The sequence below is a fragment of the Cyprinodon tularosa genome, unplaced genomic scaffold (genome assembly GCF_016077235.1).
Source record: "Cyprinodon tularosa strain WSP-4 unplaced genomic scaffold, ASM1607723v1 ctg26, whole genome shotgun sequence".
NCBI lineage: Eukaryota > Metazoa > Chordata > Actinopteri > Cyprinodontiformes > Cyprinodontidae > Cyprinodon > Cyprinodon tularosa.
In genome coordinates, this window is record NW_024038961.1 from 2,762,426 (window position 1) to 2,779,729 (window position 17,304).

A 17,304-nucleotide genomic window follows, 5' to 3' on the forward strand; every position below is an offset into this window, starting at 1 on the left:
AATAAAAAATTTAAATAAGCTAAATAAAAAATACTTGCTAGGTTTGATTCTAACGCTGACATTTTTGGGTAAAAATGTTAGCTCCTGATAATTTTCATAAACATCCAACAGTCATGCACTAATTTCATATATTTAGAAAGATGTAGGCCTAATCTGGGATTTACTGCCACCACGTTGTTTCTTATCATACCATGTCAACATGGGGTATTGAGTAACTGTCTGTTAGGAAAGTTTACATTTGATGAAATCAAGTACTATTGCATCTTCAACGTAATTGTGTTGCTGATGATCCTCTCTTTTTTGATTTGCATTTGTATTGCTTTGATAAATAGGTATCAATCATTTAAATGCAGCTGTGTTATTGTACATGTGCTGTATTGTGAGTGAGCGAAACCTCTTAATGCTACTGAAATCTCTGACAGGTCCAAAAACTCCACATTAGGCTTAGCTGCATATCAAATTATGCATGTGTTAAATGCAAAGGAATGTGATACAGGTACATTACTTAAAACTCAAACTATTGAAATGCAGCACAATAGTGTGAACGAGATATTAGGTCAATACGCTCCTGTATTGTGTTACATCACATTTGATGATCATATTTTAGATAGGCAGAATTGGATTTTCTGGAGTATATCTTTTAAATGCAGTTGTGGTGTCACACGTGTCCATACTGTCCATGGAAACAAGGGTGATCTGCTTAAGATAATAATTTGAGCAATTGCAGGCGCTTATAGATGGAATAACAAACTGCTTAAAGCCCAAGACACAGTAAAAGTTACCTCCCCTCTCCTGATTCAGCAGCACAATGTAACTCAGTTTGGACTGAATTTAAACATTTATGTCATCCAAATACTTTTAATTCTTTATGTCAACATGTGTAAAAATATTACACCACCTAAAGGCCACTGACCGATGAATTAGTTATTATTTCGTCTCTTACTTCTTACTTCTCTTTCCAGACTCAGCATTGTTTTAGACCATGAACACACTGTCATAGATAAAAATATTGCCTAATGACCATGGCCTCTCTCAGCAGCGATAAGGCTCCCTTCTATAAAGCAAATATGGTTTAGTAATGGTCAACATCTTGGTGCCAAATATCACAGAAAACCTTTAGGGAGTTGAGTGGTGAACTAGTCAGGAATTGCAGGAATCCAATAGAGCTCCCATTGTGGAAATGTCTCAGGTCAAAGTAGTTGCTTAAATAAAGTGTATTCTGTATTCTGATATGGATATGTTACATTGTATAATCCTGTTTTAAGTGTGTATAGTATTTTTGCTGTCTAATCACTAAAATCAAAGGTCACAAGCAGAAACAGGAAGAGCTGTGTGCAACTGTTGTCATGTACATAACAAAAACTTTGCATAATGCACTTCCTATTCAAAGGTCTTTCATGTAAGACAGCATATTTAGGTTTTTTAGCTTTACAAACCTTTGAATAATGGCTAAATGTGATCCATATACAGAGAAACAATAGCTACTCACTGCTTATGTTGAGGCAGCATTCTTCAAACGCTTGTCTATAAACCACAAATGTCTGCTTGAAAGGTTTCTAGATTGCACAAACTGGGGAATGGATCATAAAAACTCCAATCATATAGCTGTAGTTTATAGATGTTTTGGGCTGCTACTTTTTTAACTATTGCAGTTAGCTTGCATGTGCACAAATTTTGTTTAAACTTTTTTTTTTTTGCTTATTTGTTCTCCAGAAAAGAAATATGAAAGATAACATAAATGTATTTGCATTAAGGCTTGTGAAAAAACAAAAAATATTCTTTCCTTTTTATTTGTAATTAATTCTATGCTGAAACGTTAAGGAAACCCTGATAAAAACAAAAGGGATATTTGGCAGGCTGATATGACTCACACATACACACACGGATGTTTTGCCAAATAATAAGGTGGAGGTGGGATTTAACTTGTCTGCTTGCAGTTGCACACACCTATTATACAAACAGTGAGTTAGCACACACATACACCTCTGCTCATATGAAAGATTCTGCTTGTTTCAAGTAGAAGGGAAGTCGTAGATTAACTTTATGTGTTTGCTGGACTTCCCTTTTGCACAGCAGAAAATGTTTGCATGTAGGAGGAAGGAGGGGGAGTTAAAAAGAGGCTTGGGTTCACTCCTGTTCTTTGTCAACAGACTTGGAAAAGAGCCACCCTCTGCTAGTTGGGAAAAGCTTTTTGTGTGGGTTTAGTCAAGCCTGCAAAGCCTTGGCACTCTAGCCTCGCTGCCTCTCCCCTGCAGGCCTCCCTCTGTGTACTCCCTCTGCTACACACTGACACCAACTCACAGATACTGTGTAGGGACAGATGAGTGTTATTTATGGCTGTCCAACATCATATCATCCTTTAGGATCATTCCTAGAGAACAATAATGTAGTGCACACTGAACAATGATTAACCAGAGTTTATTCAAGCAAGAACATGACAAAACAGTAAAATTAGCCACTTATTTCCATACCCAGCATAAATATGAATACAGATAGAAATCACCTTGGAGTCAAACAGCCAAAAAGTTAGAAAACCCAAATCACTGGCTATAAGTTTTACTTTTTTTCCAACACTTCTTGAAAAATAAAATAAGAATAAAGGGACACTTATTTAAAATGATAGAGAGGGGAAGTGAGCAGGAGCTAGAAGTTATGTTTGATGAAAAGAAAATGGACTTTCAGCATGGCAGTGGTAACATCACAGTTAGGTATTTCAGTCTGGTGCATTGCAGCCTGGGAATGTGTTTTTAATCACTAAGAAAAATTAACAGTAAAATGAAAAAAACCTGATCAGCTTGTTAACTGATTGTTAAAGCTGCACACAGACGAGATACGTTCTAGAAGCACAAGCATAGTTTTCTCTCAACCAGGATCTTTAGGACACTTTTTCAGAATATTATGAACTTTTTTTCTGCTGCAAGAAACTAAATTTAAAAAGTGAATAACTTCTATTACTTTGATCGCTAAACGGCTGTGCTAAAGTGGAGAATAGGATTGCCAGGATTAGAAATTAGTGAATAAATATCTAGGATAGGTTTTAAAGTGACCGTCAAGCTTTTTTTCTGGCCTACTGTCTGCGCAAATTATGTTGTCCCTCTCTATAGCTGTGCTGCAATATTCACCACACATTTGAACTCAATGGTTGATGGTAATTACTAGTAAATATATATGATCAAAATCGATGGATTAAAAACAAGCATCCCATAAGGGTTTATGTAGAGCACCAAACCAAAAATGACAGGAGCTCAGAAAAAAAAAAAAACTTCTTGTCGTCATTGCTGGATGAGTCACCACTCTGCTGCTGCTGCTGTCCTCCATCCTGTCTGATCGCCCTTCAAACATCTTGTCCTCACTGTGTCTGCTCACTGTACAAAGACAGAACAATTTGCAGGCAGACTGAAAGTGTTTGTCACCAGCCAGAGAATAAAATGCAGGTCTGAGAGACTCAAAGTGAATTGTAGTGCCTTACAGAAGGATTAGTAAGTTTTGAGCCTTTCCACATTTCAGTGTGTCATTTCATTTTTATGTTAGAGGCTAACACAAGTTAGAATAGAATTATGAATTTGAAGAAATAATCTATAGATGTACAAATATGCTTTAATCTAAACCATCCCTCCTTTATAGGTTTTTGAATGTTGTTTCATGTTGCTGTCCTATGACCAAACCACCTGCACTGCTGATGTGTACTCTTCATTACTAATGATGAATAGGAGTTCTTTTGGCTTTCTATTAACAATGACCTTTACCTCGCTGATTTTCTAGTGGGTGAGCCAAAGTTGTAAAACAGTATTGGGTCTACCATTGTGACATGTTCTTTTCATTTTCAGACAAATTACTCAAAACCGATCTTTGAGACATTCAAAGCTTGAAATATGATGTAATATTGCAATCTATATTCAAACCTCACCAAATCAATGATCTGTCTGCTCTGTCTCCTACTGTTCACTAATGTTCTTTCCAACCTTTCCTTTGACCTCACAAATATGCACTGCTTTGTCTTAATCTATCACATTAAACCTAAAAAAAGGACACTACCTAATAAAAAATGAAACAAAAAAATAAATAAACTTCAGGGGAATTAAGTAGTTTTAAAAGGAACTTCCCTTTGCAAAATACAGTGCATATTCTTCACACCTGCCACCAGAGGCTGCTAGTGCCTCAACTTCATGGTTACTCTGACATCAGAGATCACTTGTATTCCCAAACTCACATGGGGTCATAGTTGCTCTGCTCTTTGGATTTCAGGAAGCGCATGGCGAGGAAGCCGCCGGCCTGCAGGCACAGCACCAGTATTATCCCACCTATGAAGCTGGACATGTCAAACTTGGCCTGGGAAAACTCACTGGATGAGTTAGAGCTGCTGTCATCCCCTTAAAAAGAACAGAGTTCACAGTTTTTCCATTGCTGCCATAACAAAGAGAGACAGAGATGATTAGGAAATGTTAAAACTGGATCTACTTTGGGAAACATTTAGCTCGCATAAAAAAAGGATACGGTATATGTTTGACTTTGGAGAAAGGGGGTTGAAGTGGCTGCTAGATCACAGCTGATCCAATTTACCTGAGTCACCTCCACCAGCGGCAGCACGCTCCACAACTGGGCCATAAAATATCACATAGATTTAGAGAGGTTTCTTAAAAAATACGTCATGCAGTTCTTATTTTTTTACTACCTGTGCACAGTTCAGACACTCTGGTCCAGCTGCAGTTCATACCACTGTCTGCTGAATCCCCCTCATCAGTCACACACATGCCTGTATCGTTACCTGAGAGAAAAAGAACAGCATTTGTCTTTTACTCTGCTTTCTTGGGATGTTAAATAATTCAGTTTCTGATACAAATGAAGGGAGCTTCTGTTACAACAGCTGTGATGATTGAATTACTATCAGAATTCAGGATTGTGTGTGTGTGTGTGTGTGTGTGTGTGTGTGTGTGTGTGTGTGTGTGTGTGTGTGTGTGTGTGTGTGTGTGTGTGTGTGTGTGTGTGGCGGTGGGTGTGTGTCTTCTGTACCAGATGGGCAAAGCCTCCAGACACAACCTGTCAGGTTTAGCAGGGAGTCTCCTACACACAGATCGCATGACTCAGCCTGTGAACAATCTGAGGGACAAAAGTGGCCATCACTCATAAAGATCCCATGATTATCACATTTTTACTGCCTTTATAATCAAAGCTTCCAGTCTGGAGGAAAATAATCCATAGATCCATAGATTTACCTCAGTTTGTAAGACACAGTATAAAAATTGGGACTATCAGTAAATATATATAAAGAAAGCAGTAATTTAAATAACGAATAATGTAAATGTGATAGTGATGTAGAATACACAAGAGAAGTTGATTACTGGTTATACATCAGAAAGTAAAAGCAAACCATTAAACAATTCCTACCTGCTTGTAGGTGCACAAATGGAACCGCTGCCAGAAGCAGCACAGATGAGAAAAGGACCCTTAGTACTAAATGTTGCATTGTGATGAGTCCAGAAAACAAACACCTGGAGTTTTACACCGTACTACTTCTTATTTATCAGAAAAAAGTGAGTCTTTCACCGGTCTTTTAAAAGAATCCAAAACCTCCAACAGAGTTATGGGTCCCAGTGAGGACACACAGAGAAAGAGGCTATGGGATCTTTGTAACATGAGGAAGACCAAACTTGGTTCCCTTGACAACCGTATGACTCTCAGCAGTCCTGAAACAAACACCATTTGAACAGACTGACACCTGTTTACCTCAGCTGTTCTCACATGACGTAAAGGCATTTGTTTTAAATCGTTAGAAAAAAGTAGCTAATTAATATAGTCCAAAATAGGATCTAGTAGGTCTGCGATTTCCTTTCACACCCGGTTTTATGACTGCTTTCCATCCATCCATCCATCCATCCATCCATCCATCCATCCATCCATCCATCCATCCATCCATCCATCCAACCATCCATCCATCCATCCATCCATCCATCCATCCATCCATCCATCCATCCATCCATCCATCCATCCATCCATCCATCCATCCATTTCCACAAACCCTATTTTTAGTGCGGAATCATGAGGGGGCTTACCACCAATGGATGATGGGCAGATTACACAATGTGCAGATCCCCAGTCCATCATATCTTCTATGTGTCTACCTATCGATTTCTGATTAAAGACTACATGTGCTAAGATGCAGTGCTGCCCACACTTACCGAAACCCTTTTTAAGAGTACCAGAGAAGTGCCTGAATGCTATTTATTTTGCAGATATCCAAATATACTTTGTTAATTCCAAGGGTAAATGTTTTTGTGGATTTGCTTCTGTAGTATAAGTTATTTATACTCTTTTTCTGCAAAGATAATTAATGTTATTTTAGACTTTAGAAAATCTCTATTGGAAAAAGCTTCTTTCTATCAACCAAACTATCTGTCAAAAACAAAAAGGAATATGGTTTTTTAGTCTTAAATATCTTACACAATATCTTTCTAAACAATTAAAATATCATGGAGTATGTTCAATTAATTATCTGCACATGGCTAACTGCTAACCTAGCAACACATGATAGACAGAACAACTGGTATTGAGAAACTGGTAATTATTAAAACTCGGGGAAGGAGGTCAATACTGGTTATTTAACTGGCAGCCAACAGTCATACAATCTATGAATCCAACCTTCACGGAAGCAAGCAATTTGTTGAATGAAGGGCTATTTGTCACAAACCGTCCAGGAAACATGAGAGCATGTTTTTGTGTTAGTTGCAGCATTTTGGAGCTCTGGTCCTCAAGGTACACTGGCATGTATGAATCAGAAATCTCCTCAAGTAGGAAAACTTCTAAAATACACCAAAGTGTGCCTCGAGGACCAGGGTTTAAAAAAACAAAGCTGGGTAAGAGCATCACCCTGAATATGCCATCTCTGCAGGTAAATATGGAGGTGGAAGCATTATGTTATGAGGATAATTCTTTTCAGCATGGACAAGGAGGCTGGTCAGAGTTAATGAGAAGATGATTGCACCAAGAAACTGTCATTGGATGCAGCACATGCTTTAAAGTTGACTTTCATCCAGCCATAATTGAATAGTTAAAATCTAAGGGCTACTTTTTTAAATAAGAAATTTCATGTGGTTGAATGATATGCTTTCCCCTCCACTTTACAACTCCATGCTCTTGTTTTTGGTACATCCTATAAAATTCCACTTGAATACTTTGCAGTTAGTGGGTATAATGTAACAAAAAAAAGTGGAAGGTTTATGGATACCTTTACATTTTACTGTATTTTGGTCTAAAGAGATGCCATTCAGAAAATGTGGGTAAAAAGTAAATGGAATTTTTTTTGTTGCTGCCAAACGGAAATATTCAGTCTATCAGCAGCAGGAAAAAAAAATCAAAAAAGCTTGCTATAAACAAAGAAAAAAATAAATACATAAATCAGGTGCTACAGTACTGTCAGATACCCAAAGTTAGATAGGCAGCACAGTTTTACAATAATGTGAGCTTTTCTATATTTGTACCAAAACAGATCATTTACACGTAAGTGGATATCTTAAAGGAATAGAAAAGAAATGCAAATAGCTTAATGTATTTTTCAGGTACAGTGATGATTACATAGTCTGCTTCTGAAAGGAATGAGCAAAGGCTCTTTTGTGCACTTAAGATGCAGCAGAAGCTGTTCAAAAGGGGAGCTGTTTTTTGGTATACCTCTCCTGTCTCAGCACCTAGACTGGAATGAATTGACAATCTGACACATCTTTTCCCGCAAAAACGTATTCAGCATTTTCCTTCTCAGCTCTTAAAAAGCTGCTCCTCCAACAGACAAAAAATATCAGATGCCACCACTGAATGAAAAAGAGAAATCTCCACAGAATGAGTTCCACTCCTCTAAACTAAATATCTGTTAAATACGCCCTAAAAATGCTCTAGAGGGAATGCACAGTGCAGCTGTCTCATTCAGATGCTCTGAGTCACAGCCACCGACCACACGTAGCTACTATTCAGCCCAGAGTCACGACACCCTTTACATATTAATACAATTAAAATTCAATTTAACCACATCCAAATCACCGTCTCTTTCTTTCACAAATAGCCTACGTTGCTCACATGCTGCAACGTGGCATATCCTCCCAATACGTCTGGGAAAACCTCATCCAACGTGACTGGAGAGAAAAATAGAAAAAAGCCCATAAAACACAGAGATTTGCCCCGACAGCCCGTCCAAATCAATATATTTATACACGATAAAGTAATTATTAACAGCAATTAGTCAAGATGCAAGATGAGGGTGAAGAAACAACACATTTACCGGTCCTATTTAAGACAGCTTTGTTGCAAAAAGAAAATCTTTAAGCATTTTGCTACTTCGACGATATTTAATAGATCTTCATATATAAGATTATACAGACACGGCAGCAGATCTGGGAGGAGAAAAAAAAGGCTTTAATGTTGCAGAAAGTTGGAGAAGCTTGCTGACACAGGTGACATTTTCTAAGCGTTTGTACCTCAGAGAGTGTGTGGCGTAGGTGGTTTTTATACACGGGAAGCTTGACCATATAAGGCTCGAACAGAACGAGATTCCCCCAGTTTGCTCATGGCTCAGCGTCCTTCTACAGACACCTCCTGCATCACCCACGCTCACTATCAGACAGGGGGAAGCCACGTCTTTTCTCTGTTAACTCATGAACAAATACATTAGAAAGCAACAGACTAAATGTTGGTTAACAGGAAGGGGTGTTATATTTTGGGGTATTTTTTTTTCTTTTTGCTGCTTTTTATGTTTAAAGAGGCACGATATGAAGAAGTATGATTAGATATAAATCAATTAATGGAATTAAAACATAATTTTTTTTTACCTTATTTATTTTAAACGTATTTACCTTTATCTGTTTAAATGTACAATAATAAAGAATGAGAATACTGCTTACGGTATATTACATTTTAAATGCGTTTGGGATTAATCTCTCAATGAAAAAAATAAAGGTTGTATTAAAGTAATCTTAAAACTACATTTTCCCACCCATGTTTCGTTATGTAACCCTAAAATATGTGATGTCTGGCGCGTGGGAATAACCCACTACCAGGACAACTCCTATAAGTCATTTGATATCGGTGTGAAATAAATGTCTAAATTCTTGAATAATGTCCAGTTGCTTTCAAGTATTGATCACAAACATTGCTTTTACGAGATTGCTTTTGTAGTTGTCTTGTTTGATTTCATAGAAGAAGAAGTTGTCTATCAAGTCCTATAAAAACGATGTTCTGTTTCCATTCCTGTGTATGGAGTTTGAATGGAATATTTCTTATATAATCTGATTGTAATATTATAGTCAAGTTAGCTAATAATTAATAAAAAAAAATTCTTCAAAATTCTGGCTAAATAGAATATTCCCAATTAATTACACATATTTGAGTTTTTAAGTTAAAAATGCCAATGTAGATGGGTGTGTTTCATTTAAAGCCGGCTTTGGTTTCACGCAGATTCGCGTCGCCCCGCAGGACATCTCCCCATGAGTCATCCCCTGATGCATTTCAGCACCACGGACAGCTCCAGCATTCACTCCCCCCAAACAGCTGAAGATCTTTAATGCTCTAAACAAAGCGAGACCCCGATCAATCTCTGGTTAATGTTGGAGTAAAGAGGGGGGTCTGTTGATGGTCATCATTTACCATAAATGAGAGCAACATGGAGCCGCAGTGGGAGGGGTAAAAGGGATGCCGCATTTTTCTGAATGAAATTACTCCACACGCACCGCCTCCTCCCTTTCCTCCTTCATCGTTCTCGCCGCATCCCAAATGCGTGTCCCTGATTGGTCGAGCCTCCCAGTCACTGACGTCAGTCGAGCTCTCTTGTGGACGAGTACCGCGGAGAAGCATCCATTCTTCCTACTGTAAGCGCTCCGGAGACACTGAATAGGATAAGAGGGGGATGCGGACCGAGCCAGGAGAAATACAGATGCTCGGGGACTGAAGTTTTTACTCTAAAACCAGCGCAGCAGAATCGTCTCATCCTTTGTCGTTTCCCTCCTGAATCTGCTCAGAGAAGAATACGGATTATATTCAACTATTGCAAACCACTTTTCGTGAAAGGTAAGAAGCATATGTTTGTGCATACATTCATAGGCTTTTTGAAAAACGCCTTTTTTCATGCTTTAGTGAATGTGCTGCATAGACCACATGCATCGAGTGTTATACAACAGGGTCTCCGAACAAGGAGGTGGGAAATACCTCCTCCTTGCTGTGAGATTGTAGAGCAGGGAGGAGGAAAGACTCCTGTTTGCCGCAGATCCACCTTAAAATAGAAATTGGCTGAATAACAAGAAATAATCGTAAATGATATCTTTTATGATTGTTCATCTTCATTAAAAAAGGCACTCATGTTCTGCAAGAGATAAAATCATATGAAACCCCGAAAGGCGCTTCCCAGTTAAATGCATAAATAATTGATCAGTGGCATTAAACAGGCCTATTAGATGAATCAGTTTTCACCACTTACCCACATACTTTGATGTCACTGATAATGTTAACAAGGAAAATCAAATGTGCAAAAATCTGATCCCAATTATAGACATACACCTCTTTTATTTTTTTTTTTACATTTCCTCACGTTGCCCTACACACATCAAATATTCTATTAGTATTTTATGTAATAGACCAGCGCAAAGCATTACATAATTTTGAAGCTGAAGGAAAATTATATTTTTTTTTTTCACATGTCCCACTGAAAATTAATAGAATGCATTTGGTGTGTTTGCTAATAGTTCTTTGTAAAAAAAAAATGACTTTGTCAGATTAGGTGGAGAGTGCATGTGAATACATGTTTAACTTTAGCCATAAATTTCCATTTGCATTTAAGCCACATCGAAACCTGAAAATAATGTGATCTAAATAATTAAATCATAGCTCTGGTTGTATGTTTAGGGTTAATGTCCAGGTGGAAGGTGAAACTTACAACCCCAACTCTTTTGAAACCTTTAACCGGTTTTCTTACTGGACTATCAACATGCTGATTTACAACATAATGCTGTCTCTACCATGTTTCATTGGGGGATGGTATGTTGGTTATATTTTACATAGTTTTCTTCCACACAGAATTTGCATATAAAGCAATAAAATGTTTAGCAATTGCTGTGTTTTATTCTGTTAATTCAAGGGGATATTTGGGACAGTTATTGGTGTCTCTTATTAAATCATCCTACCTGAGCCGTGGATCATTATAACTACTTCAAAGTTACTATGGTCCCATTTTGGCAGCTTCTCTATTGAATGAACTGTAAGTTTAGGGTGATGGCTGTCTGAGATTAGGTTACACACAGATGTGCTCTACTAATTAATTTAGTTTTAAAGGTAAATGTTTTTCTCTAGGTTTTATTTAACCAAACTGGACTAAAATTTGCTGTGTACAAATTAATTCCACACTTTTCACATATACAAGTATAAAAGGGGAAAAAATGATAATAAAAAACAAATAAACTACATAATTTTCAGTTATGCACTGCATTGTGTTGGTCTGTTGCACACATTTAAATGAAACAGTTTGATGAAATGAGACAAATGTAAAGTAAATCAAGGGGTTTGAATACTTTTGGAAGGCACTGTGAGAAATTGACTTTGGATATCAGTTTATCTAAGATTGGAAGCTGTTTCTCTGGATTTGTAGCTCCAGAGAGATGCAGTAATGAGTCAATGAAGCTAATCCCTTTTATATATTTTCTCTTTTAGGTTTTACTGGTGCTTCTGTTGATCCAGATATGATCCTGAACGCCTCAGAGCTGCCATGGGAAGAGTCCTCAGGTCTGGAACCTTTCTTCCCACTGGACCCACAGGAAAGCTTCTCTTCACCTGAAGTCCAACATCTTACCATCTGGGGCGTGGCGCTCTGTATTTCAGGAACTCTCATTGCCACTGAGAACGCAATTGTGGTAACGACTATCTTGGCCACCCCATCCCTCCGCGCCCCCGTCTTCCTGCTGCTTGCCAGCCTCGGCCTGGCCGATCTCCTGGCAGGTGTGGCGCTTATTCTACACTTCCTCTTCCGGTTCTGCGTAGAGCCCAGCAATTGGTCCGAACTGCTGACCTCAGGGTTGTTGGTGACATCTCTGACCGCCTCCCTTTGCAGCCTCATGGGTGTTGCCCTGGACAGATACCTGTCTTTGAGCCAAGCCCTCACCTATGGCTCCAGCCAATCCCGCCGCAGAGCTGCCATCCTCCTCCTGCTGGTCTGGTTGGGAGCTTTTGCCATCGGTGCAGGACCTGCCATGGGATGGCACTGCCTTGAGGAGCCAAACTCCTGCTCTGTAGCACGACCTCTCACCAGAACCTATCTATCGCTACTATGTGGGGGCTTTCTAATGGTTGTAATTGTAACCCTGCAGCTGTATGCAGGGATATGCCGAGTTGCAAGGCGGCATGCCCATGCCATTGCAACCCAAAGGCACTTCCTACCCACCAACCAGCCGTATCCAAGCAGACACAGCAGTGGAAAGGGGTTTTCTCGCCTGTTCCTGGTCCTGAGTGTGTTCGTGGCTTGCTGGATGCCGTTTTCCCTCTGGGGGCTGCTTGGAGATGCGTCCAGCCCCCCTCTATACACATATGCCACCTTGGTGCCAGCTGCAGGTAGCTCCCTGCTCAACCCCATCCTCTACAGCCTGAGAAACAAAGACATTCGTAAGGTGCTGCTCCACGCCTGCTGCCCATACAGATCCTCGCACAGCACCCACTCCCACTACCCTGTCGATGTGTAAGATCAGTCAAAGCAGCACTCAATCTATGCCAGACATATCATTGTGTATGTGCCAAGACAGTCAGAATCTGCACTCAGCGTCATTGACGTCCAAAGAGTTAAAAAACTCTTCTTTCCCCCAATGAGAAAAACCACTCCCACACACCCAAGCAGCATTTTTCCAAGCTGAAGTCCTCCAAATCAGAATGTACTGAACTGTCTTGACTTTTGGCAGCCAGCTTGGGACTAAATGTACTGTCCGGTGTATACTTTGTGCCTCAGACGACTGTAGCTGTGCTAGATCTGCAGAATAAAACAATCACAGGAACGCTACATGTTGGATTGAATGACTGTGAGCACTTTAAAAGGAGAGGAAGCTCTGGGTTTTTTATTTAACACCTGTCAGTGTGAAAACGTGTGACTCAAAGCCCAGTTCTAATTACTTGAAATGTTTGAGAAATAAGCGGGAATATATTTTGCACATGCTGATAAAAAGCACTTTGAGATGTACTGACCATATGTTTTGTTTTTGTTTTTTTGTTGCACAACCTTTTAGAGATGAATGAATATTTTATACTGATGAATAATAAATGAATCTTTTTTTCTACTATATGATGTCAGCACCGTTCTTTTAAAACTGCAAGAAGTGGGTTTTATTGTGTTTGTGTCTTTTTCCCTCTTTATCAAACTCAATTTGGGAAAAACTGATGCTCTAGCTTAAGGGATTTATTTTTTTGCAGATTTGCAACTTTATGTTCTCCCTTAATATAATTCATCCCTTTTTAAACAAATCATCCCTGGTTTAAGGGTGACAGGATTATGTCAACTGGGTTTTTCACACTTTCTACTTATTTTTCTGATTTTTAAACACCCCCACACATCCACTTCCCGGCAGTCAAGAGGTGCCCTCTGCAGATAAACATTGAGTCATGGATAAAGCCGGATTGTTTTGACAGGTTTATGCTTCTTTGTACCTTTTTTTTGTAAAGACATACAATACTATGCATATAGCTGCTAAATTTTGTTTTCTTATTTATATTTATTAACGTAATTTTCACACTTTTGTGTATTTTATGTAATAAACCATAGCAAAGCATAGCATTTACTGTAAAATTTAAGGAATAAGCTATATTGGATGAAAAACATCAAAATGTGCAGTGTATTGCCACAATCCATGTAGAGAACACAGCAAACACGAGGATGAAGGAATTTTTGTCACAAAAGAAAATTAAATGCCTTTATGCCAAATGCTATGTATTGCAATAAAACTAACACTGCCCTATTCAGAACACAAGATGCCCAAGATGAAAGATGGTGGTAGCAGTGCAGTGGCTTTGGGAATGCTTTTCTTCAGCAAGTTCATAGAACTGGTCAGAGCTGATCGGGAAATGTCAGAACCTAAACGCAATGCTGGACGAATTACTCAACCATAGTACTTGTGTTAAAGTATTGATACTCAGTCAAAACTTAGCTACAAGTAAATGTTACGCGGTCATACATCCACTCAAGTTAAAGTATTGAGGACTTAGATTTATTTTGTCATTTTGTATACATGAGTGTATACAAAATGAAATTTCGTTTAAAACAGCTCTAGACAATTTCATTTTATAAAATTGTCTAGAAATTGAAGTACTTACTATTGAAAACACTTAACTAGTCAGAAGTACATGCATTTAAAATTACCTAAGTATCGAAAATTTCAAATATAAGTTTCTAATATCAATACATTGCCGTATAATTTTCAGAGTAATTTTACTGACCCTTGTTACTTTCAGAAATCACCTGATGTTTTAACCTGCAGAACCACACTGCTAAAAATTCTACACCGGTTAAGTGCCTAAATAAGTGCCCCTCCCACATATTGCTCAAGATGTATATATATATATAAATAAAAGTCCTTAAATACAGTAATCAAGTAAATGTACTTTGTTACTTCCCACCATTGCCTAAATATAAATCTGGAATTAAGCAAAAGGCTGCAAAAGTTATGGTGGTGGTTGAGGCTCAACTTCCTGTAGAGATATGAACTATATCCAGTGAAACCTATAAATTAAAACACACTCCTGGGCAAGGGCGCAGATAGCGTGTACGTCAGGGGTGTTCTGACGTACACAGATTCGAATGACCCTCAATCCGTCCCCCCCACTTTTATAAAAAAAAAAAAAAAAAAAAAAAACATACGGCGAAACTCACAGAAAATCAAAAAGCTTTTTCTAATTTACTGCTTTGCAACAACAACATAAAACAGTCAGATCATAGACAGGCAATCGTTTTGTTTAACTGCAGGCTGCCTGCGTCGTAGAGATTCAAATCTAAAAGTTATCCTGTCTCTGGCGTTTACGTCTCGAACCTGGTTTCCATGGTTACTCAGACAGACAGTAGTGGCGGGACAGTTCCCAATTCCGGAGTCCGGACATCAACATGAGGCCAGCCAAACCGAAAAAACAGAAAACAATTGCATCCTTTTTTCGAAAAGCACCAACTGTAAGTAAACTGTTCATTGCGGTATCATATCACCTTGCATTTTTTTTGGTTGTCTGTTCGATGTCGCCGTGGAAAAAAGAGTAGAGACGGTCAGTGAGAATAGCGTGAAGAGAGGTGCCAATGTCATAAGGCGGGAGGCAGGGGGAATCGATTGGCATTTATTTATTTATAATTAAATCGACTGTTCCGACTTTTTCTGGAGTTGTTGGGGGTCTTTCAGAAATGTGTAGGCTACAGTAGGCTACTTGAATCCGTATTTATGCCAAGCCAAATGGTTTAGGTTGTTACAGGTTGAATCGTGAGAAAAACGAACTTCAAAGCTAGACAAATTCCACTACACAGGGGCGGATTTAGGAAATTTGGGGCCCTAGGCAAAGACAGGCATGGGGCCTTCTGAATTGAGAAGACAACATATAGAACAGACCAATTATACAGATAAAGAAATTTTAATAGAATAGAAATTTGAGGATGTCATGTATCTTCAAGTTTGTCTATGTCACTGTAACTCGGAGGAAAGAATCTCTCTCTCATATATATGTGTGTGTGTGTGTGTATATAAATAAATGTGATGTTACAAATATGACAATTGCTTAAACTACAGAACAGTAAATTATTTAATCTATAATTAACATGGCCCTTAAAGGAGAATTCCGGTTTTTAACACTTTTAGCCCATTTTCTGTAGTGTCCAGGATGAAATCGAATGATCGACACCAAAAGTTTGACAATTGCTCCTGTCTCTGCTTTTTGGCTCATTTAGAATCCCCCCCTGGCTGCTTCAGAATGGCTTCCATAGAGCATGTCCGATAATGTCCTTAAAACAACCTTAAACGTTCTTTTTTTAAAATATGCTACTCACCGGGTCGTCAGCGCTGTTCAATGACGGTCCAAAAAAAGTTTCGTAAAGAAAAACGTTCCTGTAGTGTTTTATTTAGCATTTTGTAAATGCCATTGAGTTCTGTTGGAATAGTCAATATTCCGCTGCCACCGGAAACGGAAATGGGGCCTGTTTACACAGTTGTAGTCTTTTCGCTTCACTCTGTGTACTCCGACGTCGAGAATCAAGAATCCACCTTTCTTATTCCTTTTTCAGAGTTTTTTTAAAGTGTTTAACAGACACGTTAGCACCTCGACATCCCCAGCTGTACACAATAACACACATTAAAGCAATGTTAATACAAAGCTGTAAAGTAGAGTGAGACGTTGATAATAACTTCCTTATGTTTTTTGAATGTATAAATTTAATTATAAAGGACTAAAACACCTAAAACTTATGGGTGATTTTACAACATTTAAAAGCCTAGGATTTTACTGAAATTGGGGCTACTGGGGCTCACTGGCCTTAGATGTAATGAGCGAACTGGAAGTGCTGAATACATCGCTCCAAAAAAGCACCCAGACATTGGAGGGCATGGTCTCTGCAGTCTCAGTTGTCCAAGAGAGATTACGGGACAAAAGAAAGCCAGCCCACTTTGAGGCAGTCTTTAAGGAAGCAGTGGATATGGCTGAGAAGCTGTCTCTAGAGCCCATTGCTCTATCTCGAACACATAGGCCCCCAAAGAGATATTCTGGGCCAGCACCTGCACACAGGCCAGAATCTGCTGTGGAGTACCACAGAGTGGAGTTCTACAGAGTCCTTGACAAAGTAGACACACAACTTTCTTCATTTGAGGCCATTTATTGAAAAGCCATGTAAAGTACTTATTTACAAATTTGTTTTTGTATATATGTAGGCTTTGCTGTTCGTGTTTCTGTGTGTTTACAGCCTGCACTTAAAGTCAGTCCATGTTTAAATAAAACCTTTTTTTTTTCACACGTCATGTGGCATGTTTGGTGAGTACTTGGTACCAATACATGTTATTTTCTTGCAATGATGGGCAATTAAGATTGATGGGTTGTCATAGCTGAGTAATAGCCAGTAATAGGGCTTGGGATCCACGTTGCATTGTGGGACGTCGCAGCCATACTGACTGCTACGCAAACGTAAGCATAGCTCTGACACAACGTTGTTGTTGAAAGAAGAGACAGAAGTAGAGAGAAAAAAGATGTTAAAATCCCGAAAAGGATCTGGAATTTACCGGGACACATTAAATAGAGAAGCCAGTGACCGGTATGGTGACAAAATCAGCATTGTTAATCATTTGG

The 17,304-nt window shown here is 38.8% G+C and overlaps 2 protein-coding genes across 2 annotated transcripts; one reads left to right on the forward strand and one right to left on the reverse strand.

The window, feature by feature from the left end:
• Positions 1-2,402: 2,402 nt before the first annotated feature.
• Positions 2,403-5,626, reverse strand: cd164l2 (CD164 sialomucin-like 2). The gene is made up of 6 exons (XM_038288903.1): positions 5,386-5,626; positions 5,011-5,097; positions 4,673-4,765; positions 4,561-4,596; positions 4,211-4,370; positions 2,403-3,365 (listed from the first exon to the last, which is right to left on the reverse strand). Exons 1-6 carry the CDS (start codon positions 5,462-5,464, stop codon positions 3,350-3,352), a joined length of 471 nt encoding a protein of 156 aa, XP_038144831.1. The 5' UTR covers positions 5,465-5,626; the 3' UTR covers positions 2,403-3,349.
• Positions 5,627-9,794: 4,168 nt separating this feature from the next.
• gpr186 (G protein-coupled receptor 186) lies at positions 9,795-13,279 on the forward strand. Its single transcript, XM_038288887.1, has 2 exons — positions 9,795-10,044; positions 11,677-13,279. The coding sequence occupies exon 2, from the start codon at positions 11,706-11,708 to the stop codon at positions 12,696-12,698; it is 993 nt and encodes a 330-aa protein (XP_038144815.1). The 5' UTR covers positions 9,795-10,044; positions 11,677-11,705; the 3' UTR covers positions 12,699-13,279.
• The last annotated feature ends 4,025 nt before the right edge of the window (positions 13,280-17,304 follow it).